The 26354-nt window shown below is 45.9% G+C and overlaps 1 protein-coding gene and 1 long non-coding RNA gene across 2 annotated transcripts in view; one reads left to right on the top strand and one right to left on the bottom strand.

Annotated features, from left to right (window-relative positions):
• LOC308573380 (vomeronasal type-2 receptor 116-like) overlaps positions 1-26333 on the top strand; it is a 296755-nt gene extending 270422 nt beyond the window's left edge. Inside the window, exons 3-6 of the mRNA XM_081170250.1 lie at positions 18996-19287; positions 21552-21779; positions 23341-23467; positions 24681-26333. Of these exons, the coding sequence (XP_081026376.1) occupies positions 19252-19287; positions 21552-21779; positions 23341-23467; positions 24681-25582 (1293 nt within the window). The 5' untranslated portion in view covers positions 18996-19251 and the 3' untranslated portion in view covers positions 25583-26333. The remainder of the gene's footprint in view (positions 1-18995; positions 19288-21551; positions 21780-23340; positions 23468-24680) is intronic.
• On the bottom strand, positions 13966-16660 carry LOC308573384. Its single transcript, XR_014002067.1, has 2 exons — positions 16338-16660; positions 13966-14892 (listed from the first exon to the last, which is right to left on the bottom strand). It is a non-coding gene; the product is annotated as an uncharacterized lncRNA (long non-coding RNA).
• Positions 26334-26354: the final 21 nt, after the last annotated feature.

Raw genomic sequence — 26354 nt, 5'->3', positions numbered from 1 at the left:
GGATCTGTGACAATTGCTCCTAATTGCAACTGCACACGGCATATGTGACGACAACGAGGGCTCTCCATCAATTATGTCTAATTACAGGGTCTTGACGTGGCTTTTGCTCTGGGGAGATGCCCCTAGGAGAGAGTGCTCCAGGTGGCAAGAGCAGCATTCAGTTAGAGAGTTTGACACTAGGGCACTTACCAAGGCAGAGAGGAACTTTGATTTAATGTAGATCAGAAAATCCTTTTATGAAGGATTGCCAACCTAGATCATGGTCTCTTCTAATCCAGCTAGGCCATTCCTACAATGACAAAAGTGCTTTATGTATGTGCAAAAGACCAAAATCACCTTCCATAAAATGTTGGATTCTGTTGCTTTAATGCATTAGGCCAAGGCTGGGGAAGTAGCCCCAGGGACTGAACTGGACTCTGTCTGGTCCTTGAAACTCTCCCCAGGCCACAACCCTCATGGGCCCTGATTCACAGGCTATATTCAATACTCAGAGTAGACCCAGTCCCAAAAATGAGCATTATTTTCAGTGAGTCTAAGCAGACCTACTAGCATTAGATACAATCCTGAGTGTTTCTGGCTGGACGGTTTCAGAGCTGTCCGGGCTCCTCTTGGACTGGCAGCCTCAGTTGGAGCAGACAGGGGGTGAATTGTCATAAACTGGATTAGAGGTGGCGGGGGGACCTCTCCTTCACACCCCAAGATTGACTGACTTGCAGGGAGCTCAATTGTACTTGGTTATGTCATGCCCGCTATTCCTGCTGGGAACTGGCTGGCATGGCCAAACCCTGCAGAAAGCAAGATGAAACTTTCAATCCTGCTTGGTTTGGGTGTGCCAGTGAGTGCCACTTGGGAACTGGCTGGCTCTTCCAAATCCTGCAGAAAGTGGGACACACACACACCGTGCCACAGCTGATGTGAAGGAGTTCAATCCCTCCTTATTCTACCCTGGCTTCTTGCAAGCCACCTAGATTTATTGGCTGAGTACATGGAGGGCTGAGTTTTCCCTTTGGGTTGCAGACTCTTGCATTGGATAGAGTGGCTGGGAATGGAAGGGGGGTTGAAAAGCTGCAGTGAGGATGCAGAACACACCCTGTCGCCCTTTTACCCCTGCCCCAAATAATGATGAAGTTGATGGTGCTTCTCATTTAGTGGTGCAGTGACGGCCAAGTATCTCATGTGCCCTAAGTTCAGAGTATGGGGTCCCTTTACCTTTACCTTTTACCCTAACCCTACAGAATGGAGGATGGAAGTGCACATCAGCTGATGTGGGGGGGGGGGAGTTTAATCCTGCTTTGGCAATATGTTCCCCCACCATCCTGGGCCAGCATTAATTGGTGGCCTAGAGAGTCCATTTGGCAATCATGTGGCATCTTTATGATGTCAGATGATTGGCAGGTGGGTGGCACCTCCCTCTGCCAAAGTTGGCTTGCAAATGCAGAGGAGATAAAGATCTGCCCCCCCCCCCAGGATGAAAAGGTTCTCTGACCCGTTTCAACGTATCCTGCATACCAGCTGTCTCCAAGCATATCAGCACAAACATGTTCAGGAGTTCTAGGGGGGAAATATCTGATCCATGCTATGAGCCATAGTGTGTGGCCATTGTGGCCTAGTTTTAGTGAAAAAAGTTAAATATCTGGGTGTTAATTTGTCGGTGAAAAACTTGAATTTATATAAAGCTAATTATGAGAAATTATGGAATGAAATTAAGAGAGATCTTGAGAGCTGGTCAAACCTAAAATTGTCATTAATGGGCCGGATATCAGTGGTTAAGATGAATGTATTGCCAAAGATGCTGTTTTTGTTTCAAGCCCTCACTATCATTGATGATGTGAAATGTTTTAAAGAATGGCAGAAAGCCTTATCTAGATTTATTTGGCAGGGGGGGAAACCCAGAATTAAATATAAATTATTAACAGATTCAAAAGAAAGAGGGGGATTTTCCCTGCCAGATTTGAAGATATATTTTAAAGCCGCAGCCCTTGGTTGGGTTAAGGAATGGATACAAATAGATAAGGCTGATGTTCTTGAAGGGATTTGACAGTGTATTTGGCTGGCATGCTTATCTATGGTATGACAAGATAAAGGCCCATAATGGTTTCAAAAATCATGTAATTAGAAAATCTGTATATAATGTTTGGATAAAATATAAAGATCTCTTAGAAAGGAAGACATCCAAGTGGCTTTCACCAGTGGAGGCAAAGGCCCAGAAAAAGTTAAATATGGAGATTAAATGGTTGAGATATTCAGACTTATTGTTGATAAAGATAAGGAAGATAAAGAAGGATTTAAAATAAGACCATTTGATCAAATCAAAGATAAAATAAATTGGTTACATTATCACCAGATCTATGAATTGTATAAGTTAGATAGGAAAAACAGGTTTGCACTGGAAAAAACCAAACTGGAAACGGAGTTGTTAGATACCAATGTTAAAACTTTATCTAAAATGTATAATTTATTGTTGGAGTGGCATACAAAGGATGAACAAGTTAAATCTGTGATGATAGATTGGGCAAGAGATGTGGGACATAACATAATGTTTGAAGACTGGGAAAGGCTGTGGAGGAAAGGGGTCAGGTTCATTGCATGTACGATGTTAAAGGAAAATGTTAAGAAAATGATGTATAGATGGTACTTAACCCCTGTAAAATTAGCAAAGATCTACCACAACAGTGACAACCTATGTTGGAAATGTAAAGAAAAAGAAGGAACCTTTTACCATATGTGGTGGACCTGTCCCAAGGTGAAAGACTTCTGGGGAAAGATTTATAATGAATTGGAAAAAAATGTTGAAATACACATTTATTAAGAAACCAGAAGACTTTCTACTTGGAATAACAGATTTAGAACTGCCCAAGAAAGATGTCAAATTGTTTTTGTATGCCATAACTACAGCTAGAATTTTGTTGGCCAAAAATTGGAAATTGTGGTTCGAGGACCCGACCCCCGTGTGGTGAAATAAAGACACAAGGACACGTGATATATGGTTAATGGGCAAGAAAAGGCCACAACTTTATTGGTTACAGCAATGAAAAGGTATTGGCTTAGGCATTGGACGATGGGTTATTCACCAGTAGGTGGAGCCTGTCGATGCTAATCCGACTCTAGGCTCACCCCTGTTGTCACCGAGGGTCGTGCCAAGGCCTCCCGCCAAGCAGGCATCGGACGGATACACGACCCCCAGATTCCTTTAACGGAATACCCCTAAAACATTGAAGGCATAGGCGATGGCCACACCAAGCACTTCGACACACCACAACACATTATTCCAATGCCTAACCTACCCACCAATACCGCAAAAGTTGTGACGATTGCTACGAGGTAGGCGAAAAAACCAAATAGCCTAGTGCCAAGTGGAAAAACTCCTACCAGGCCCCCCAGGCAACCGGGGCGACCAACCTAAGGTCCATAGCAAGGCCAATGACCTAAGCCCTAACTAAAGGGAGTGGAGGGTGGGTGACTTCCCGTGGAGGCGACGACGAAGAATGAGGCCGGGGAAAGGCTGTCGCTGCAGCAAAAGGCTGCCGAACACGCCCCCTCAACGGCACCTGGTTGGGTGGCCACCGAGGGGGCGTGAGCGCCAGCCAGGTAAGCTGGAGGCAGGGGGCCACGCCCCCTGCTAGGCGGAGCTCGGGCTCCCAACCACAACCCCTCCCCTCTCTTTCAGGGAGGAGAGTCTTTGTGGTTCGAGGACCCGACCCCCGTGTGGTGAAATAAAGACACAAGGACACGTGATATATGGTTAATGGGCAAGAAAAGGCCACAACTTTATTGGTTACAGCAATGAAAAGGTATTGGCTTAGGCATTGGACGATGGGTTATTCACCAGTAGGTGGAGCCTGTCGATGCTAATCCGACTCTAGGCTCACCCCTGTTGTCACCGAGGGTCGTGCCAAGGCCTCCCGCCAAGCAGGCATCGGACGGATACACGACCCCCAGATTCCTTTAACGGAATACCCCTAAAACATTGAAGGCATAGGCGATGGCCACACCTAGCACTTCGACACACCACAACACATTATTCCAATGCCTAACCGCCACCCGAGCCAAAGGCTCGCCGCCAATACCCTCACTGCTGCAACCAATCCCAGATGCTTTTGCTGACACTAGCTAGCCAAATGTCACTCCCCAAGTCCGATAAGTGGACGCCATCATTTCGGTATAGAGCTTGGTCGCTAATACGGATACGATCATGCCGGATGACACGGCCACACATAAAGCGCACCCAACGGGCTACCGCCCGATTTACGAGTTTCCTGGTTCTTTCAATGGCCAAACAATTTTGCGCTCCGCGCCACTCGATTCTTTTCAGGAAGGAGGACCAGAACACCGTCGTTCTGGGGCACAAGGCTGCCAATGCATTCAAGTCTCTTTTTATGTTCCCCAATAAGTCCACACTCTTTCTGCTGGTTAGGTCATTCTCTCCCAATTGTATCACAATGGCGTCAGGAGGGCCAAAGCTGGCTACTTTCTCCCGGAGCAAAGGCATCAGCTCCTCCCATCGCATGCCTCTTCTCGCAAACCAGGAAACTCGGACATCATTTGGGAGGCCAAGATTAGGTGCCAGGCCGCAACTTGCTGCACGTACGCGGGCCCAATGAACAATACTGTGGCCGCAGATCCACACGCTTCTTCTGAGCAAAGCTAGGGGTAAAGACAGAAAAGACGGCAGGTAAGTGGAGCCCAGCGACTGGACGCGTACTAGCGAATGTAAGACTTATAAGCATTGGATCTCCACCGGCCCATTTCTTTGATCCTATCCGCCGGTAGCCCTAAGTGCGCAGCCGTGGTTGCGGCACCAATCCTAAAAGAGTGCGCAGCGTACTCCTGGGCAGATAGTCCGCAGGCCTCGATCGCCTTGCGCAGCACCCTGGTGAATTGGTATCTCGACATGGGCGACCCATCCTCGTGAATCAAAAACGGACCTGGGCCAGGTGGCCTAAGGTCGAGATACCGCCTAGTGTCCTTTACCGGACATGGGCCCTGTTGTGTTGACGCTGAGAGTTTGACCAGGACACCCTTGCCAGCCTGATCGGTCTTGGACTGACGTATGAGCACTGACACGGAAGAGCTAGACAGCTGCACATCCTCGTACAGGAGTCCGCGGTTTGAACCCCGTGCACTAACTTCAAACACAACCTCCCCAACCCTTAGTGCGCCGAAAAAGGCGATAGAATATGCTGCAGAAAAAAGGCGTGCTTCGAACCTGGACCAGCAAATCAACCTGAGTTTTTTGCGAATTTGAGACAGCAACCTGTACGAAATCGGCTTACGGCCTTCGTCCCTGGGAGGCTGTAACCTGCTCCAACCCTCGATTGCCCTACGTATCATGAAGTCGCTACACGGGTCATGAGCAAATGTAGCTTTTGAAAAGAAACTGATAGCTGCTACATGAATTTTTAATGTTTTTGGGGCACGTCCCAGGTCGTCGAGATGCGAAAGATACTGCAAAACGTCGTCTGTGGTGGGAGGCACGTTATATGAGAGCCCGGATAACCTAAACCTGAAACCCATGAAATCACTCCAGGCCTTCTTGTAGGACCTGAGCGTGGAAGGTGCTACGGACGCTAATACTCCCTGTATCACTTTGCGTCTCCAACGTTCCACAGGTACTCCGGAAAGGGTTCGGGCAACTGTTGTGCTCCAGGTGCAAGTGACCGGAAGCGAGGAATCTGGAATCGAGACAAGGCATCGGCTATATCATTATTGGCTCCAGGTACAAATTTGGCTGAAAATATTATGTTGTACTCAAGGCAACGGAGGACGAAGGCCCGCAGAAGGGAGGAAACCCTCTCAGACCGGGATGACTGCCTGGCGAGAATGTTCACCACCGCCAGATTGTCAGTCCTGAAGCACACACGATGGTCCCGGAACTCCTCCGTCCAAATGTGAACAGCCACCACTATAGGAAAGAACTCGAGAAAGGTGAGATCCCGTGTGATGGCCTGGCCTAACCAAGCCGTCGGCCAGTGCTGAGCACACCAACGCCCCTTGAAGTACAGGCCGAAGCCTATGGATCCTGCCGCGTCCGATTGTACCTGGAAGTCTGACGACAAGTTCAGAACGTCCTGCCATAGAGATACCCCGTTGTAATTCTCTAAGAAGGCCAACCACACCTTGAGATCTAACTTGACCGACCTTGGGAGGCGAACCCTATGGAGCGGGTGTCTCAGACCGACTGACAATCTAGTAAGGCGGGCACAGAAGGGGCGTCCGGGGGACACCACTCTGCACGCGAAATTAAAGTGTCCTAATAATGACTGAATCTGCCTAAGGGTAATCTTCTTAAGCCTAAGAGTGTCCTGAATTAGTTCCCTAAGGGCTTCAATCTTTTCAACAGGAAGGCGTGACGACTGAGCCACAGTATCTAATTCAATGCCTAGGTAAGTGAGTCGCGTGGCGGGTCCCTCCGTTTTCTCGGCTGCAAGTGGAACCCCCAGGTCCTGCGCGAGGGCTGCGAAGGCCTTAAGTAAGGATGCGCATTCCCCCGTGTCGGGGCGACCCACGAAAAGAAAATCATCCAGGTAATGCGTGACCCCAGAGGAATTTGTCCTGAAACGAAGGGCCCAGTCCAAGAACGTGCTGAAGGTCTCAAAGGCCGAACAGGCCACTGCGCAGCCCATTGGCATGGCCCTGTCAACGTAATATTTTCCCTGAAATTTGAAACCCAGCAACCTAAAGTCGCTAGGGTGGACTGGGAGAAGGCGGAAGGCCGATTCGATATCGCACTTTGCCAACAGCGCCCCGCGTCCAAAACTACGGATTAGCTTAACTGCCTGGTCAAAGGAGGCGTACTTAACTGTGCATAGCTCAGGTGGGATGGCGTCGTTAACTGATCCGCCTTTTGGGTAAGAGAGGTTGTGAATGAGTCTAAATTCCCCGGGGGTTTTCTTGGGCACAATACCTAGTGGAGATATGTGCAGGTTTGGGATGGGAGGGCTGTCAAACGGGCCTGCCACCCTGCCTGCGCTAACCTCTTTGGCTATCTTACGTTCGGCAACTTCCGGCCTTTCCCTAACTGATTTTTGGTTTGGTGAATCTTTCGCAATCAAAGAATCTGCAATAGGAATTCGGAACCCGCTGGAAAACCCTTCTCGTAGATAGGATGCAGCATTTTTATCTGGGTAAAAGGCCAAAAGGTTACATAGGGGGGTGAGCTTGATAGGGGAGAAGGCCAATTCCAGATTCACCTCATCTCCTGTTCCCAGCTGCGGGGGCTCCCCTGGGACTGGGATGATGGAACCCCCGGCCACCACGAAAGGGCTGCTTCCCTCCCTTAAAGCAAGAGGTAACGGGGTGAGCCCCAGCGCATCTCTCACATTCATGCGGGTATCTACAAGATGGCCTTTGGCATAACCCTTTATTGTACTCCCAGCATACGCGACGCCTGTACTCCTTTCTCTGCTCATTCCTAGCCGACCGATATGGGTCAACTGGTTTCTTCTCCACATAAGGGCCAACCGCCACTGACCAGATGCCGCTCTCAATCTGATCCCAGCGTGCCAACGGGATCCTGGAAGCTTTTCTCCGAAATTTCTTGTCATAGCTTATGGCTGCTGCCTCACCGGACAGGGCGCAGGCCGTGCGGATATGTGAAAGGTAAGCGACAAGGTGAACGGCCCTCTTGGGGTAGGCAGCAACAATAGTCCCCATAAAGGCCTGAAAACCATCGAGCCACTTTTCGAATGTTCTAGGCACGGAAGGATACCTGCTCCTTTTCTTACCATGGGAAGGCCTCTTTCCCCCCCTACCCAACTCTTCAGCCGGGGGCACTAACTTAAACATGTCGACAAACTCTCCATTTAAGATTTTCGCCCGTAGCTTGGGGGATAGATGATCACCTGGTATAACATCTGAGGTTGAGTAGGTGGATATGGAGGTGTCTTTTACCAGAGCCCCATCCTTCCACTCTTGGGTCCCCCCAAACCTTTTCCGGTGGCTATTGGCCCTCCTTGAAAGAGCCCAGTCAGGGAGACCGGACACTTCCTCGCCCTTCCCCCAGTAGGACCCCAGGGACGCGTCACTATCGTATTCAGAAGAAGAGGTACCTGTGTCATCATCCGTGTCGTCCTTTCTTGACTTGCTTTTTCTACAAACGTGCTTTTTCTTCTCGCGCCTCTTACCCGAGGGTCTCTCCACCGATGCCGCATTGGTGGCGTCCTCCACTTCCCGCGGCTCGTCTTCCTCGCGTGCTGACGACCCTGAATCCGGCGACTGCGCCCTGGGCCGCTTGTCCTGCGTGCGGGTAGAAGAGCTGGGGGCAGCAAGATCGTTATTACGAGTAGACTTAGAGCGCGCTTCCCCCCCCCCCGAGCGCGAGGCGCAGAAGCCATGACCTGCGACTGGGACCTGGTCCGTACCGAACCAGGGCTGGAATTCACCGCTGCCCCAGCTCCCTGAGCATCATCAAACAGTGCGGCGGACGTACAAGGTAATTCGTCCCACCGGGCGGATCTTGAACCCCCAGGAATCACCTGGGTCTCAGGGATGACATCGGGCGAAGAGGGGGGGCTAGGATTCGCATCAGGGTAGCGTTGTTCATATTCGTCAATAAATGATCTAAAAGCGTTAAGAAAGTGGGAAACGGGCTTTGCTTTATTGCCCTTGCCCTGCTGACCCCTTGATGTGCCCCCCTCCGTATTGCGTGCGGCTTCGGACGCGTGTTTTCTCTTAGGAGCCATGAGTCCGCCTTGTGCACTATTACCGCAACAGTGCCTGATAGTGTGTGGGTGGGTGGGTGGGTGGGTGGGTGGGTTTATGTATGTGTATGTATATATATGACTAATGCTTTCCTAATGTATGTATGTTTCTGTTTCTATCTATTTATTATTATTATTATTTTAAATTTATTTATTAATTTTTATTAATTTTTTTTAGTATATACAATATTATTATTTATTTATTCTAATATATTTATTTATTATTATTGTTTTGTTTTGTTTTGTTTTGTTTTGTTTTGTTTTTAATTTATTTGTACAATTATTATTATTATTATTAATGTATTTGACGGATAATTGTTCCTGTTACTATTGTTCCTGTTACTACAACAAAAATGCTTTACAAATCAGCCTGTGAATCGCAGCTGTATGTGTGGAGCCACCGCCCTATGGGAGTAACCCAGGGCAGGCCAGAGATAAAACTCCCCCAAAAGCTACCAAGCTCCACCCAGTTATTCGAGAATGCAATTAGTTCAGGCTTCCCAAAGCTGAGCTACTCCTGACCAGCCAACAAGAAACTGCAGGGTAATCAATTGCTAAGCAACCAAACAACAAAAGGATCCTACGACTGCCAGAACAAAAGGTGACACTAAAAGTACTGGTAAGGAAACAATGGAACAATAACTCAGCTGCCAAGCCCAGGAACACAGCTGGAGGTGACTCGGTGCCTCTTTCCAAATGCAAATGCTGAATAACAAAGCCCCCCAAGTACCGCTCGTTAGCCGGTGAGCTTCAACCAGCGTTCCTCCGGCAACCGTGAGAGGCAGACAATAAGACAATAACAAATTCACCAACACCCTCTAATCCTCTGGGGAGGGAAGGACCAGGGAGGGGCAGCAAAGAAAGCTAAAAACAAGGGCAGATGTGGGAAAGAATCTCTTACATGAAATAACCCATGTGGGCACAAAAGCAAAAAACCTGAACCTCAAGCAACCTGGAAAAAACTATTCCCCTTTAAACCACACACTGAGAATCAGAGACCCAAAAGAGGGAAGTGAAATTATAAGGTAGGCAAGCACGTGGGGGGCACACTGTGCCCTGCTGTTTGAGACAAAATAGAGATAGAAATAGCTCACCCTCCCCACGTCACCATTCAAACTGCAGCCGAATGATTGGAACTAAGCGAACTAGAAGACACCCAGCAACCCAGAAACAACTTATCCCCTTTATACTAAACACAAAGGATCACAAACTAGAGAAATGAGGGGGGAAAGCAGGAAACTTGCACACTCAGTCCTGCTGTTTTGAACCAAATAGGAAATAACCCTCTCCCAGCACGTTAAAGTTCAGCAGCAAGAGGAGAAGGTACTGGGTAAAAACAAATACCGGCCAGCTAGGAGAAGACGGGAAAAAGAACACCCCAGCCAGCTGGGGGGGGCAGAAGCGGAACTATAAATAGCCAGGCACAACTGAGAACACACTCACCCACAAGCCAGGTGAGGTGAAGCTGTAATAATCTCAAACAATAGCCGCGGCAGCAACACGTAGAGCAACGCACGTGGGCTGCACCAATTGCTAGCGAATGAAAATGGGTCCCTCAAAGCCCCGCAAACAAAAGCAGAAGCTGCAACACAGGGCTGGAGGGGAAGCGCCGGAAACGTCTTTTTTAAACTCCAAAAACCTCCGAACAACGCTGTGTTTCCCAATGTTAAACTGCTCAAGCGGAATAAATAGCGGGCACACACTCACCCCCCTCTATGGCTCTGGGGGGAAGGGAAGATAATGGGGGAGGTGGAAGCAAGCAAAATAGGCTATATGCGCCCGTCAGCTGTTGGGCGGCTGAACCTGGCCGGCGGCAAGCACCCCAGGACCCAGGCAGTAAGGCCGGCTATGTCTTCCAATCTCAGTGCCTCTTCGAGCTGCTACCCAGAGGGCAAAGCGCCTCCGTTACCTCCCTAGGGATGAGCACGGGGGCTAAACTAAATGCGAAGAAGCAAGAAAGCGGATGCGCGCGTCAGGTGCTGGGCGGCCCAGGGCGGCTTAGCGGCAGCAGAAATTTGGGGATATTCCCGATGGAAACAGTAAATGCGCGCGTCAATTGTTGGCCCAAAGCGGCCTGGCGGCAACCGAACAACGACGAGAATCAAGAGAAAAATTAATACCGCGTGTCAGCTGTTGGGCGGCCCCAAAGCTGCCTGGCGGCTGCGGCGCGGTCGGCAGAAGCACGGGGGGTGAACTAGGTGCGCGCGTCAGCTGTTTAGCGGCCGGGAGCGGAACCGGCGGCTGCCGAGGTAGCGCCCACGTGGGCTGTAGCCCGGACTCGCAACAAGCAGAGATATGTTCCAAAATTACCACAAGCAGAGATATGTTCCAAAATACCAAGCACACCAACCGAAAGGTGGGGGGGGGGGAGTAGGCACAAAGAAAACGAATTCAGGAGCCGCTGTGAAGCCCAGGGTAAACAAGGGGAAGCGGTCGCGCCAGTAATCGCACAGGGAAAAAAAACACTCCAAACACTCAGCCCTAGCCTAAGCCGCAGTAGAGAATAACAGCCTCAAAGACTCAGCCAAGCCTCAGATAAAAGACACAACTCCAAAATACTTCCCTGGCTTCAGGTAGCGGAGAGCTCCTATCCTTGACTTCCCGTGGAGGCGACGACGAAGAATGAGGCCGGGGAAAGGCTGTCGCTGCAGCAAAAGGCTGCCGAACACGCCCCCTCAACGGCACCTGGTTGGGTGGCCACCGAGGGGGCGTGAGCGCCAGCCAGGTAAGCTGGAGGCAGGGGGCCACGCCCCCTGCTAGGCGGAGCTCGGGCTCCCGACCACAACCCCTCCCCTCTCTTTCAGGGAGGAGAGTCTTTACAAGAAGTACCAACAGTGGAGGAATGGCAGATGAAGATGGTGGACTTTTGGGAGCTAGCCGACCTGACCGGAAGAGTCCGCGACCAGAAGGAGAAGGAGTACCAAGAGGAATGGAAGAAATTCAAAGAATATTTAGCATAATATGTTAAGATAACTTAAATAGAATTACTTGCGAGTATCAGATAGGCCTAGGATTTAAACATGTGATGTTGTAGAATACTATGTTGTTAAAATGAAAAGAAAGAAAGATGTTAATCAACCAAGTAAATTTTATGTGAAAATAGTTTTGGGAAACTACTACAATGATTTATATGGAAACTTAGCCAGGGGGATTCGAGGAAGTCACCCAACAATGTTAACAAAAGTGGAATTATTACAGTTAAGATGAATGTTTGTTTGTTTGTTTGTTTGTTTGTTTGTTTGTTTAATGTTTTCTTTTCATGTTTGTGGATTTATGTGTTATAAATTTGGAAAACTAATTAAAAAAATAGGGAAATAGTGTGTGGCCACTGTGAGGATGAATTTCAAAAAGTAAAAACCACAGCGTTCTTCTCTCTGCGCTCCTCCCAGCAGCAGCAGCTGTTCCTTCCCTGGTCACTGCTGTGGATGCGCCACCTGACACTCTGTCTCCACTACCGTCTTGTTGAGCTTTTTTGAGACAAACCTGAAAGTTACACAAAAAAAGGTCATTTTTTATTCCCCCCGGACATCAATTCCGGACACATGGCAGCCCTAATTTAAGGAGCATTAAATAATGTGAAGGTAGAGAAGTGAGGTTCACATGCGCTGCCCTGTTCATCTTCCTAGAAGAAAGAGTGGTGTGGGGAAACAGACCATGGGTTTCCGGCCATGTCACAAACTCAATGGTGGGCAGCGAGGAGGTTCAGGCAGGGGAAAGCCAGGATTTATGAGGCAAAAATCCTGGCAATGTTCCCCAGTGGGGCCTGGGGAACTCACTGCATCCCGCTGTGCCGCTCAAGCCCATGTCTTCCAACCTAAAAGGCAGGGCGGGTGCAACCTGGGAATGTGTCCCTCCATCTCCGACATGATTTGTGATTGGTTCCTGCATAATTCGGACAATTGGCATTAAGCAAGAGGCGCTCCTAGACCTACATATTCTAATGGACTGCAATCAGTCAGCTGCCGAAAGGACTGGGCTTGGCTCTTTGAAGGTATCTGAATGTTTTCTTTGAAGCCTGAGAATCCTCACAAGAGCCAGGAAAGGAAGGGGAGAACAAGGGGCTTGCTGCTTTCTTATGCTTTTCAAATGGTCTCCTTTTTTCCTGTCTTCCCCGTATAAGGAAAAGGACGTGTGTAGCCGCTGCTATGTTATTCTGTTGGTTACTTCAGAAAAGAGGGGGGAGGCCTTTGATTTATGCTCAACAAGGAATTTAACAAGGTTTTGCTATGCCCCGCCCCCTCGACCAAAGCTGAACCGACTTTATTTAAAATTATTCCTGGACTGCTGTTGAATGCGGGGGGGGGGGTGAACAGCTGCCAACCAGATGTGGCAAAGAGGCTGAATTTGAGGAAAGAGTCTGTTTTTAACTGTGTGCTGAGGAAGAACTCCAGAGCAGAATTTTAATGACGTTTGCATTCTGTGAGTTATTTATGGCTGCAGCTTGTACTCTGATCGGTGAACATATCCATATAAACACTGCAAATAATTGAATAGTGGAAGATAGTCATTAACTCTGGCCTGGAACCACAAAGTATATGAAAGACTACACATACGTCAAAAGGATTGCTTTTTTATAAAATGTAATGGAAGTGCTGTTTGCAAGGTGAAAAAAGCGGCCAGCTGGAAGAATGGTTTAACAGCAAGTGAAGGGTGTCAACTGGACCTAAGTAAGAAATGATGCGGCAATGTGAGGAAATGATGATCATACGTTTGGAATAGGAGTGGGAAACCTGATCTTAAGAAATTGTATTAAATTAAATTAAATTGGTTTGATTTGTAATAATTAATAAAAATAATTCGGAGGGAAATAAATTATAACAGACCATGACAGGGTTAGCAGGCCAGAGTTTTGGTTTATAACATTTCAAACTCCATAGAGGCTGTTTTATGCTCATCGCCCACTGGATGGGGGATAATCCACAGATAAATTCACATATCAAGGGCACATTTATAGACTAACTTTTCACTGGCATATTATTTTATAAATGCTGGATTTTATTTTGTATGGCCACCTGGAAATTGGGGCATGCTCTATGTATTGCAATCTAACCTCCCAAAGGATAGTAGTGAATGTAGAGTACAAGGAGATTATTCGTTTTAATGCTGGTTTCACCATACTAGATGGAAGAAGCTCACATTGACGTATCAGTCTGCTTGAAGACTGGCCACAATTTACCGTATTTTTCGCTCTATAACACGCACCTGACCATAACACGCACATAGTTTTTAGAGGAGGAAAACAAGAAAAAAAATATTCTGAATCAAATGTTGTACTAAACTATTTATTAAACAACCGGTATATCAGAATCATATTACAACCATGTAAAGTGAACAGCAGTCAACAGTGGCATTAAGAACCATCATCACTGTCATTAACAGTTCGAGTACTCTTCTAGTCTTCTGTGAACCCCAAGAACTCATCAGTGTCAGAGTCAGAATTTATGAAGTTCAGCTCCTCACAATCACTGGCATCACTTTCTTCGCCATCTTCATATAAAATGTCATCTTCTTTTGAATCCAAACCATTGCTAATGCCACATTTCTTGAATGACTGTGCAACGATTTCCTCCTTCACCGAGTGCCATGATGTTTTCACCCATTCACAAACTTGAGTGATAGTGGGCCTCTTCATTCGTCCAGTAGGTGTCAGATCATGATTACCAGCAGCCATCCATTTGTTCCACTCTTCTCGCATAAAAACCTTAAATGGCTTGTTGATGGAAACGTCGAGAGGTTGCAACTGGCTGGTAAGACCTCCAGGAATTACAGCTAGATGAGTCTTCGCTTCTTTAAAACACTTTTTTGTACTTTCGCTAATATGTGCTCTAAACTGGTCCAGAACTAATAAGGCAGGTTTTTTCAAAAGCCCTCCAGGACGTTTGGACCACACTTTTTCAACCCATACTCTCATTCCATTTTCGTCCATCCATCCTTTCTCATGAACATGTACAACAATTCCTCGTGGAATCACTTCTTTTGGAAATGTTTTCCTTTTGAAAATTAACATGGGTGGCAATTTGGTGCCGTCTGCACAGCAAGACAACACAACCGTGTAATGGGTTTTCTCATGTCCGGAGGTTTTCACAGCAATAGTTTTGGCACCTTTCAGATCCACAGTCCTATTAGATGGCACATCAAAGGTTAGCGGGACTTCATCCATATTCCCAATCTGGCCAATTTCAAATCCATTTCTCTTCCTAGCATCAATTACAAATTTATGAAAAGACAGAATCTTTGATTCATATTCTTCTGGCATTTTTTGTGCAATTCTAGTTTTCGTGCGCATAGCAAGGCCACATCGCTTCATAAATCTGTAGCACCATGATGTTGAGCCAGTAAAATCATGAATGCCTTTCTCTAAAGCAATGCGTTTGGCTTCATATATTATCATTTTTGTGGAGACTGTGATGCCATTATTCCGGTGATGTGTGATCCATTCTTTCATGGCCACGTCCAACTGTGGCCACTTTGCAGCATGTCCACGAAAAGTGTGCTTATTTTTATCTGCTTTTTGCAGCTGATCCTCCTGTTTCCTCCAATCTCTAATCATTCTTTCTGTTGGAGGTGGCCAAAAATGTCTCTCTGCTGCTCTGTTTCCATGCTCCTTAGCATATTTCACTACCTCTAGTTTAAAAGGAATCTTATATGCTAGTCTTCTTTGCTTTATCATCCTTATCAGAACGGGGGAGGTTTTCTGCAAGAAAATACAGTTCTCTGCAAGAAAATGATGAAGGAACTGTCAGTAATGTATGGTATCTCCAATACAGTGATGAAGGAAGAGGGGAGGGGAGCTCACATTTCTCCTAGGCAAAGCAGCCAACTCCTATAGGCCTAGGTGCCTTCCCCCCCCCCCATTAATATTTGAGGGAGTCATCCTCCCCCCATGCTGATGGGCATTGCCATTCATATAAGGTACCAGTGTGCATGCACTTTGTCTTGAGATCATTGCAGTCTGTGAGATGGGGCTTACCTGTACCTGCCCCCCCCATATTTTATTGAAGTTGGAAGAGGGAGGGAGAGCTCACATTTGTCCTAGGCAAAGCAGCCAATTCCTATGGGCCTAGGTGCCTCCCCCCCATTAAATATTTGAGGGAGTCATCCCCCACTCCCCATTGTGGTATGTGAGGTGGGGCTTACCTGGCTGCCCCCCAATATTGTTTGAAGTTGGAAGAGGGAGGGAGGGAAGGAAGAGAGAGGGGGAACTCACATTTGTGCAGCTGCCTTGCCTCGAATGAGAGCAGAAAGAGGAGGAGACGCAGGGACACGAGCCTTGTAAGCTGCTTTGTTTGAATTTACCGGTGAGGTGCTGGGGGATGGACGGAAGGGGATGCCCTCTTTGTCCCTCCTTCCGGCTCATTGTAAAGAAAGCAGAGTAAGAGCTGCTTACATGTGTGTAAGGGAGAGCCATAGAGCAGGCAGACACCGAGAAAGAGAGGCTGTCTTCCTTTTCCGACATTGGCTTTTGCAAGCGCTCAGCTGTTGCCGGCTTCCAAGCTGCCTCTCTTCTCCCACCTCCCTGAAAAGCCATAGAGCAGGCAAGCAGGCAGACACGCTGCCCTCAGCTGTTTTGCGGGCGTCCCAGCGAGGGAGGAGAGGAGGACAGGCTGCTGGAAAGCCTAGAGGGGCAAGCAGGCAGACACGCTGCGCTCAGCTGTTTTGCGGGCGTCCCAGCGAGGGAGGAGAGGAGGACAGGCTGCTGGAAAGCCTAGAGGGGCAAGCAGGCAGACACGCTGCGCTCAGCTGTTTTGCGGGCGTCCCAGCGAGGGAGGAGAGGAGGACAGGCTGCCTTGCCGGCTTCCCAGCGACGGGGGAGGGGAGGACAGGCTGCTGGAAAGCCATAGAGCAGGCAAGCAGGCAGACACGCTGCGCTCCTCCGCCTGCATTCGCTCCATAACACGCACACACATTTCCCTTTGTCTTTTAGGGAGGAAAAACTGCGTGTAATGGTCCGGAAAATACGGTAAGTGATTCTAAACCACTTAAGGTCAGAAGTTATGGGAACTGTTGCAAAGACTGAGTCACCCAACCTCAATTTCTGGTTTTATTCAAAATTATAGCCTCTGTAATATTATTATACCAGTTGACTTCCCAAACATAATTAACTGGCAGCCCACACAGCCTGTATTGCAACAGATCAGTCCTGATGTAACCAAGTCATGTTTTACCAGGACTATATTTGTATATGAAATATACATGATTTTGCCTGTGACTGATTCCGCTCTCTCCTTGGCCAGAGGTAGGCTGCATCTACCAGGCCATGCCACGTCCTCTTCAAAGGAGAAAACAACACTTGTAGGGTTGTGGTTTTTTGTTAATGGGCATATAAACTGTTTTGTCGTGTTATTGTGACACCTCAAAAGTTACCAATCCCCTGGGGATGCGATTATCTCACAAATCACTGACAAAATTACTGCTTTCCTTCCTGAATCTCAATAGATTTCCAGAGTCCACTAACAAGATCAACAATAACAGCATGTGGAAATATTATAAACTCTGCATGTTGTTCATAAATGAGGCTGGGGTTGCAAAGTGCTCAGTCTTTTGCCCGATCATTTCTCCCTTATATGTTAGGGTGTGCTTTGGCCAGTTGATTCTGCTATGATCTAAAACAAAAAGACTGCACAGTGAGTAATTATGTGCCCCATTCCTTCTTTTTTTGCAGCTAAACATCCAGTTTGGAGATAACACATCTCAAATCCAGGCACATACACCTTTGTGCCCCCCCCCCATGTTATTTTGGACTAGTGTTTTGTAATACTTTTCATACTGGTCATTCTTCTGCTACTTCCATATTTTGCAGGGCGGGGATTGGAACTTTTTTGCCCATTTGAAAGGGGCCTAAGTGTGGAGACCAGGCTTTCAATCTGTACATGCTGAGTCCTCCGCCATTCATGAAAGCCTGCAAGGAAACTCATGCTTCCAGAGAATGCATCAAGGGGAGAATGCAAACTGTGGTCGTCTCCGTCCTGAGGACACATTTGCTCTCCAGGATCACAGCAGCAATAGTGCTACTTCTTGTAATGCTCCCTTATAGTGTGGGCAAGGTGCATTCTATTAATTGCAGCATATATGACGATCCTCTGCCTATACCTCACAAATATTATCAGCCGGGTGATTTTGTCATTGGAGAGATTGTTTCTCAGGTCTTCCTCTTTCAAGACAGTCCCTCGTTCACAGAAGTGCCCACGCAGATGTCCATTGGTGAACCTGTGTAAGGAACCCTTTATTTCTCCCATGTCTTCTATTACCTTAGATTATAATGTGGTTTGATGCTTCATTAGTAAGATTCACTTTTCAGTGTGAGGAAAGCTCTATTCCAGCAGTTATGAGTGCTGAACAATTATTCTGCCTGCCTCTTATTTACATTATGAGAATATTTCGTACCCAAGCCTGATGGACATGAATGGAACTTATGGGACGTCTCTAGAACAAGACAACAGTGAATCGTGACCTTAGTGAGTCTTTGAGGCACCAGCCAACCATTAGTTGACTCTTGCCTTTAGCTTCAGCTATCTCTTCCATTCACATCCGTCCATATGGGTGTTTTTTTAAAAAAGAAATGATTCATTTCATAAGATTATATTGTACAATTCTGTAATGTATGAGAATCATAGAATCTTACAGCTGGAAGGGACCCAATGGTCATCTAGTCCAACCTCCCTGCAAGGCAGGAATCTCAGCTACTCTCAGCTATTATTTTATAGTTTTCACCCCAGCAATGTTCCCTGACTAAGTGCAGGTCCAGTCACACAGAATGGAGGCAGAAACGCTGGCCTGATATGGAAAGCAAATTCTACGTTGCAGAGCATATTCTCTACCATGGAGCTACAACCATTTTCAGACACTTATTTCCATATTTCGTTAACCCTTCCCCTATCTAACCCTTATCTTCATGTCTTCATAATGTTTTAAACTTCAGCTCAATCATGAAAGCAGTGGGTGGTGTGAGGCTGAAATCCATAAATGCTGTTTCCTTTCAGAAAGCATCCCATAGTATGGTGGGCTAGATCCTGGCACCATGATACAGGCTAGCCACCCCTGATCTAGATCTATTAGGTTCTTTACTCAGAGTCTTTTCATACAGCGGAATAAATGTTTTAAGAAATCTATTCTAAATATTTCATCTAAAAGGACCTGCTAATGGATTATATCTTCCAATAACTGTATTCTATATCCCAGCATTTTTAGACTTTTTAAAGTTCCAGCTCAACCACGAGAGTAGTCAGAGGTGTAACGATGAAAGCAAGAAATGCCCTTTCCTTTGCCTCATGAAACAGACTGTAAATCTCATTCCAGGTCCGTTCCTAAGAACTACCAGCACATCCTGGCTTTGCTGCTTGCTGTCAAAGAGATCAATGAGAACCCCCAAATCCTACCCAACATCTCTTTGGGCTTCCACATCCTCAACAGCTACTATGTGGCAAGGACGACATACAAAGCCAGCCTGAGCCTCCTTTCCACACAACACAGGTTTGTTCCCAACTACAAGTGTGATACTCAGAGTAAACTGATAGCTGTCATTGGCGGACTTGCTACTGAAACCTCTGCCAACATGGCTAGCATTTTTGCCACCTACAAGATCCCACAGGTGAGACATATTCATTGATGCATGGGCATTTTACAACAATGGCTCATATCTTTACATTCTTTTAATCCATACAACACACCCTCCTTCCTTTCAGCTCACATATGGATCATTTACCCCAGTGCAGGATGACAAAACATTGTTTTCTTCCTTATATCAGATGGTCCCAAAGGAAGCCCACCAGTACATTGGGGTAGTCCGGCTCCTTCACCATTTCAGATGGACATGGATTGGGCTCTTTGCTGTGGAAGATGACAATGGGGACAGGTTTTTGCACACAGTGCTTCCATTGCTTGATCAGAATGGCATCTGCTATGCCTTCATACTAAGAACAGCAAAGAGGACATTTATGGAAGAGTTGATGAACATTATATTTGCACAACTGGAAAAATACTCAATTCTTCAAGATAGAAAAGTCAGTGCATGTTTTGTATATGGAGAACCTCCATCCATGGGTGTTTTGAGAATGTTTTTCTTTTTTGCAGTAATAAAATCATTGCCACCAGTGGGTAAAGTCTGGATTGTTACATCCCAATGGGATTTCTGTGCCTTCTCCCTTCAAAAGCTTTGGGAAATGGAAACCTTCCACGGTGCCCTATCCATCACGATTCGCTCAAGGGAGCCACTTGGATTGCAAACTCTTCTTGAGATCATTGAACCTTCTCGGGCAAAAGGAGATGGTTTCATTCAGAATTTCTGGGAGCAGTCATTTAGCTGCTCATTAAAAAAATCTGGTGGGAATGTGGAGGGAAAGAAAGCCTGCACTGGCCGGGAGAAGTTGGCGAGTCTTCCTAGTACTCTTTTTGAAATGGGCATGACTGGCCACAGCTACAATGTCTACAATGCTGCTTATGCTGTGGCACATGCTTTGCATGTCCTACGTGAATCCAGTCCCAAGCCTAGTCATATAGTGGAAGGAGGGAGGCTGACATTTCAAAGTCTGCAGCCATGGCAGGTAATTGCACATTGAAAGCAAAAGTCTATTTTGCAAAACTTTCAAGCATGCCATAAAATATATTTGAGTATATCCTCAAACTTTCCTGATCTTGCCTAACCATAGGAAACCTTTAACTTGAATCTGAGTTTTCTTATTTCCTCCTTCTTCCAAATCTACTTTCCTTTTCCATCATATCTCTTTTACACTGTAAGCCTAAAGACCACAGCTGTCTTTTGGTAAGCTGCTGAAAAAGCCACTTTGGAAGAACATTGGGATATTATATTTCTAAAGAAATAATTGTTGAAACTAAGCAACCAGCATCATAGTAGCACCTTCTGTCAGCAAGGTGGCACACCTTGCCACTCTGTTAACATTTAAAGTTGCACAAGGACTTTAGAAACACCCTGTATTCTGCCATCAGGATGGCAAAATATAAACTCTGGACTGTTGTAGCAAAGTTCCTTGTGGCTTGACTCTGGGCAGCTTGGCATGTCTTTGTTCCAGAGCCTGGCAGCTTCTACATTTTCTCCTCTGAAAATCCAAGAGGAGTAGATACAGGCAGTGGAGATGGATGGGGAATACCTATCTGTGAGCAAGCATGGTCTTCTGGGTCCATCACAGAGTGGCACCAAACATTTTGGGATTTCTGGATATCCTGAAGGTGCAGAGACAAAAATCAGAAAAAGTTTATTGACCTCAAAACATGCTGTGATGCACCCAGATGCCATTGTGGGAAGCAGAACACTGGACTAAATGGACAGGGCAGTTAAAAGATCTCTCCTTAGAATGGCAGTACTAAGAACCAATATACCTGTTAATATCAAGTCACAGGGTGCCATCAAATGTAACTCTGTTGCTAAATCTGACATAATATGAAAGCATTGTTTTATGCTTGGATTTCATCTATTAACTTTCTTCAGATAATGTCTTGCAAAAACAACAACACCTCAATGATGCTTTATTTTATTTATTTTTAAGACAACTTCACAGGGCCATTTCTCCTCAAATTACTGCATCAGTTTCACAGTTCTTTGGCTGAATCACTGCTTCTTCCTAGCCCTGCATTGTGGTTACTCACTATGACTTTGGTAATATAGTACAAATTCATGATCAGCCACGGAACAAGGGGAGGGGGTTTTCATACTCCACTCCTTACTGTTCCAGTGGGTGTGGAGGGGGTCAGGGTGGGAGAAGAAGCCTCAGAAGACGGCTCCAGATACAACCTTGATCAGGAACAATCCAGAGTTAGGGGAGCTAGACATTTGCCCATTTCATTGCAGAGCTTTTAACCTTTTATTCCCATTGTGTTTCCTTTTCTCATTCACTCAAGCTGCATAACTATATAGGGAGCATCTTGTTCAACAACAGCGTCGGCGAGAGTGTAGCTTTTGATGAAAATGGAGAACTGATTGCAGATTTTGATGTTACAAACTGGGTCACGTTCCCCAACGGCTCTTTCGTTAGAGTAAAAGTTGGAAGATTGGCTCCTCGGGATCCTTCAGGCAAAGAGTTAACAATTAATGATGAGCAAATCGAGTGGCATAGAAGTTTTAACCAGGTGAGATGAAGCTGCAGATGCTGGAATGTAGGAAATAACCAGTAATTGTTCCATTTTTAGCATCTAGGTTTCTTATTGCCTTCAGGTGCTGAATTGTTCTGAGTAGCATTGTGTTTTTAAACGACAGTTTCTTTCCTTCTTGGTAAACCAGTGCTGTTTTTCTAGAAAAAGTGGCGCTGGAATTCACCCTGAACGCCCTCCCTGTTCTATTTGAAGGGCAATGGGGCCTACCTGGGCAGTGCCAGAACCGAGTTCTGGTGAGTTCTGGCTGATAAAAAGCCCGGACTATAACCCAACCTCGTGCAACATATACTACATTCCCAGAATAAGTCTCAGTAAACAATGCAACAAATTCATCTGAGCAGTCCTGGTCAATTTTTCTCCAAAAAGTGAATATTTTCTTTTGTGACCAATAGCAATGCTTAGGAGACCACTCCTGAACTGAGGCTGCTCAAAATACCTGCTATTTCATGAACTGATTATTGAAAACAAAGCAAAAAGCAAAAACAAATTCTGCTTTCTTTCTGAATAAACTTTAATAAAAAGTTAGACATTTTGGTCATGAAGATAAAAATTAAAAATGCTCCTCTGCTCCTAGTGGGGGCAAATTTGCCCCCCACCCACAAACACACCCCACTCTTGTGAGAAGACACCAGCGGGCCTGTGTGTGTGTGTGTTGTGTGTGTGTCTGGGGATCTTGGTGGGCAGCTCTGTCCTCTCGATCTGTTCCTGAGCATTTCCAGTGCCCATCCAACCTCTCTCTCCAGGGTGGGTTTTTCTTACTGGTCTCCCTTTATGGGGGCAGAGTGGGAATTGTCAAGAGATGCTGCCATTGGCCATGGGGATCCCTCCCTTTTGCCTGCTCTACACTGTAAGTTTCTTTGGTTGTACAGTAGTACCTTGGGTTAAGTACCTAATTCGTTCCGGAGGTCTGTTCTTAACCTGAAACTGTTCTTAACCTGAGGTACCACTTTAACTAATGGGGCCTCCCACTGCTTCGCGATTTCTGTTTTCATCCTGAAGCAAAGTTCTAAACCCGAGGTACTATTTCTGGGTTAGCGGAGTCTGTAACCTGAAGTATATGTAACCTGAAGCGTATGTAACCCAAGGTACCACTGTATTTACTTTTTTGTTTTGACATTCAGGTAGGGAATTTAAGTGCTTAATCGATAGGCACCCTGAGGCAATATTTGTCTAAGGCTACTCTAGAGTCACCTTTTGCAGCCTTTGGAGGTCCCTTGGGGCTACTCCCAAGTCCTGGATTGTGAATGCTGAATAGTGGGGGCTGTGTGTGTATGTTGGGTTCACAGATGTAAGACTCACTTAGCAAGAAGGGAGATAATTCTTGTGTGGCAGAATGTGTCTGTTACATGCCTAGGGCTGGAAGGTGCTTCGCTCCTAGATGTTACTTCAAAACAGCTGCCTATACTTAAATAACTTGCTCATCGGATTGCCAGCCCTTATATCTAATATAGACATTTCCACCATGATGGAGTCTCTTGAGTCTTCTTCCAGGTGTGTTGGCAAATGATGTTGATCTCAGTTTTATGTTTTTGGACAGGTGGTGCCCCTTTCTGTGTGCAATGACTACTGCTATCCTGGCTACAGCAGGAAAAAGAAGGAAGGGGAGAAATTTTGTTGCTATGATTGTGCTCCATGTCCTGAAGGGTTGATCTCTCACCAGATGGGTAAGAGAATAATGTATAGTAACTGGGGAAATGGGCAGAAAAAGAATAATCTAGCCTTGTTGAGTGTCCATTTTTAAAACACTTTGGTATGCAGAATGAGAAAACAAAGATTTTTATGCAGCATGGGGAGTTAGATGTCTTTAGCTGCCAGTTTCTGCAAACTGTTGTTGGTGGCACAGCTAAACTGCCTCTGAGATGTTCCTTTTCTACAATGGGGAATTCTTAATTCTCCCAAGCACTTCAATGGATAGGACTATGAAATCAGAATTGTAACTGCTAATCTGTATGGGTAGGCATTAAAAAAATTCCTTAGAGCAATGGACTGAGCAGGAGGGGTGACCATGCGCTCTTCATGGATCAGGCCAAAGTCGTATGAGACAAATGCATATTTTAGTTTCATCCACAACCTTTGGAATCAGAACATCAGGAACCATGGCAGCTATTATGAAATACAGAAGGGAAACTCTTCAAATTCTTCATAGATTCATTAGGTAGTTCTATTTATATATTTCAACTTTAGCCATTTGGAGGAGTAAACAGGCTCTTTGCTGTTTTCCTTTGATTTATTATTATTTTAATTATTTATTATTTATATCCCGCCTCTTTCCCAGATCAGTACTCAAGGCATTTTACACAAATGAAAATAAGACAGATAAAATGCAAAGAGCTAAAAACATATTTTTAAAAAATCATTGCAAATAAGTGAACTGCAATTCTATTAAAATACAGATAATAAAAACAAAACAGCACAGCACTATTAAAAGCAACTTGTTAAAAAGAAAAAAAACCCCTGTCATTTACCAAAGGCTTGTAAGAATAGAAAAGTTTTCTCTCTCTCACACACGGCAGAGCAACTAGGAGGGAGCCATTCTAACTTCTCTAGGAAGGAACCTTCAAAGTCTGGGAGCAACTATTAATATAAATTTTGCAGGACCATCCCCTGCTGGGGAAGAAGTAGCTTTCGAATAGAAACAACAACAAAACTTCCTCCTTTTGTGATTGTGTTACTGCTTCTATTTCTGCTTATGGGAATTTTATTCTTCCCACATCAGATGGGGAGAATCTTAGGCAATGTCTTGTCAGATCTGGTCTGGAACATTCATGGATGTATTCAGATCTGAATACATTAGTCTCAGTCCAACATGTGACCATTTTACGGTGTTCAAATTCAGTTAAGTCTTGAAATGTTTTAATAGCGCTTTCTTCTTTTCAGACATGGCTGCCTGTGTCAAATGTCCGGAAGAGGAGTACCCAAATAATGACCAAAATCAGTGCATTCCCAAGGTGTCCAGCTACCTCTCCTATAAAGAACCTCTAGGAATCACTCTGGCCATCTTGGTTGTTTCTTTCTCTTTGATTACAACCTCAGTACTTGGGATTTTCATGAAGCACAGGGACACTCCCATAGTCAAAGCCAACAACCGGACCCTCACCTACGTTCTCCTCATTTCCCTCCTGCTTTGCTTCCTCTGCTCCTTCCTCTTCATTGGGCAGCCTGGAAAGGCAACCTGCCTTCTCCAACAAACGGCTTTTGGCATGATCTTCTCTCTGTCCCTTTCCTCTGTTTTGGCAAAAACCATCACGGTGGTTCTGGCATTCATGGCCACAAAACCAGGATCCAGAATGAGACAATGGGTGGGGAAAGGACTGGCCAATTCCATTGTCCTTTCTGGTTTATTTATTCAAGCAAACATTTGCATAATTTGGCTGATTACTTCTCCTCCGTTCCCAGATGTGGACATGAACTCCCTGAAAGAGGAAATCATCATGCAATGTAATGAGGGATCAGCCTCCATGTTTTACTGTGTCTTGGCATACATGGGCTTCCTGGGCATTGCCAGTTTCACAGTGGCTTACTTTGCCAGGAAGTTGCCTGACAGTTTCAATGAAGCCAAGTTCATCACTTTCAGCATGTTGGTGTTTTGCAGTGTGTGGCTGTCCTTTATTCCAACGTACCTGAGCACCAAAGGGAAATACATGGTGGCTGTGGAGATCTTCTCCATCTTATGCTCCAGTGCTGGATTGCTGGGTTGCATTTTTTTCCCCAAATGCTACATCATTATCTTAAGACCTGAGCTGAACAACAAGGAACATTTGACAAGGAGAGAAAAGTAAAGAAGTTAAGCTTATAAATTGTTGCTGCTTCATGTGAAGCTTGTGGTCCACCAAGACCCCCAGATCCTTTTCACATGTACTGCTAGTAAGCCAGGTGTTCCCCATCCTATATTGGTGCATCTGATTCTTCCTGCCTAAATGCAGAACCTGGCATTTGTCAATATTGAAATTCATCTTGTTATCTTGTGCTGAGTTCTCCAATCTGTTCAGGTTATTTTGAATTCTGGTTCTGTCCTCTGCGGCATTAGCTACCCCTCCCAGCTTGGTGTCATCTGCAAATTTGATGAGCCTCCCTTCAATTCCTTCATCCAAGTCATTCATAAAGGCGTTGAACAACAACAGGCCCAGGACAGAACCCTGTGGCAACCCACTTATCACGTTTTTTCTAGGATGATGAGGAACCATTAATGAGTTGGGTTTGGGTTCGGTCAGTCAACCAGCTACAAATCCACCTAATAGTTACCTCATTCAACCCACATTTTACCAGCTTCCTCACGAGAATATCATGGGGACTTCATCAAGAACCTTACTGAAATCAAGATGTGCTATGTCCACAGCATTTCCCTGGTTCACCAAGTTTGTAATTCCTTCAAAAAAAGAAATGAGATTGGTCTGGCATGACTTATTTTTGAGAAACCCATGCTGGGTCTTAGTAATCACAGCATCCTTTTCTAAATGCTCACAGACCGACTGTTGACTTACCTGTTCCAGGACTTTCCCTGGCTTCAATGTCAAGCTCACTGGTCAGTAGTTACCTGGGTCTTCCTCCCCC

This window comes from Podarcis bocagei, assembly GCF_964188305.1.
Source record: "Podarcis bocagei genome assembly, chromosome: 14".
Classification (NCBI taxonomy): Eukaryota; Metazoa; Chordata; class Lepidosauria; order Squamata; family Lacertidae; genus Podarcis; species Podarcis bocagei.
This window is presented reverse-complemented; position numbering and strand designations above follow the sequence as displayed.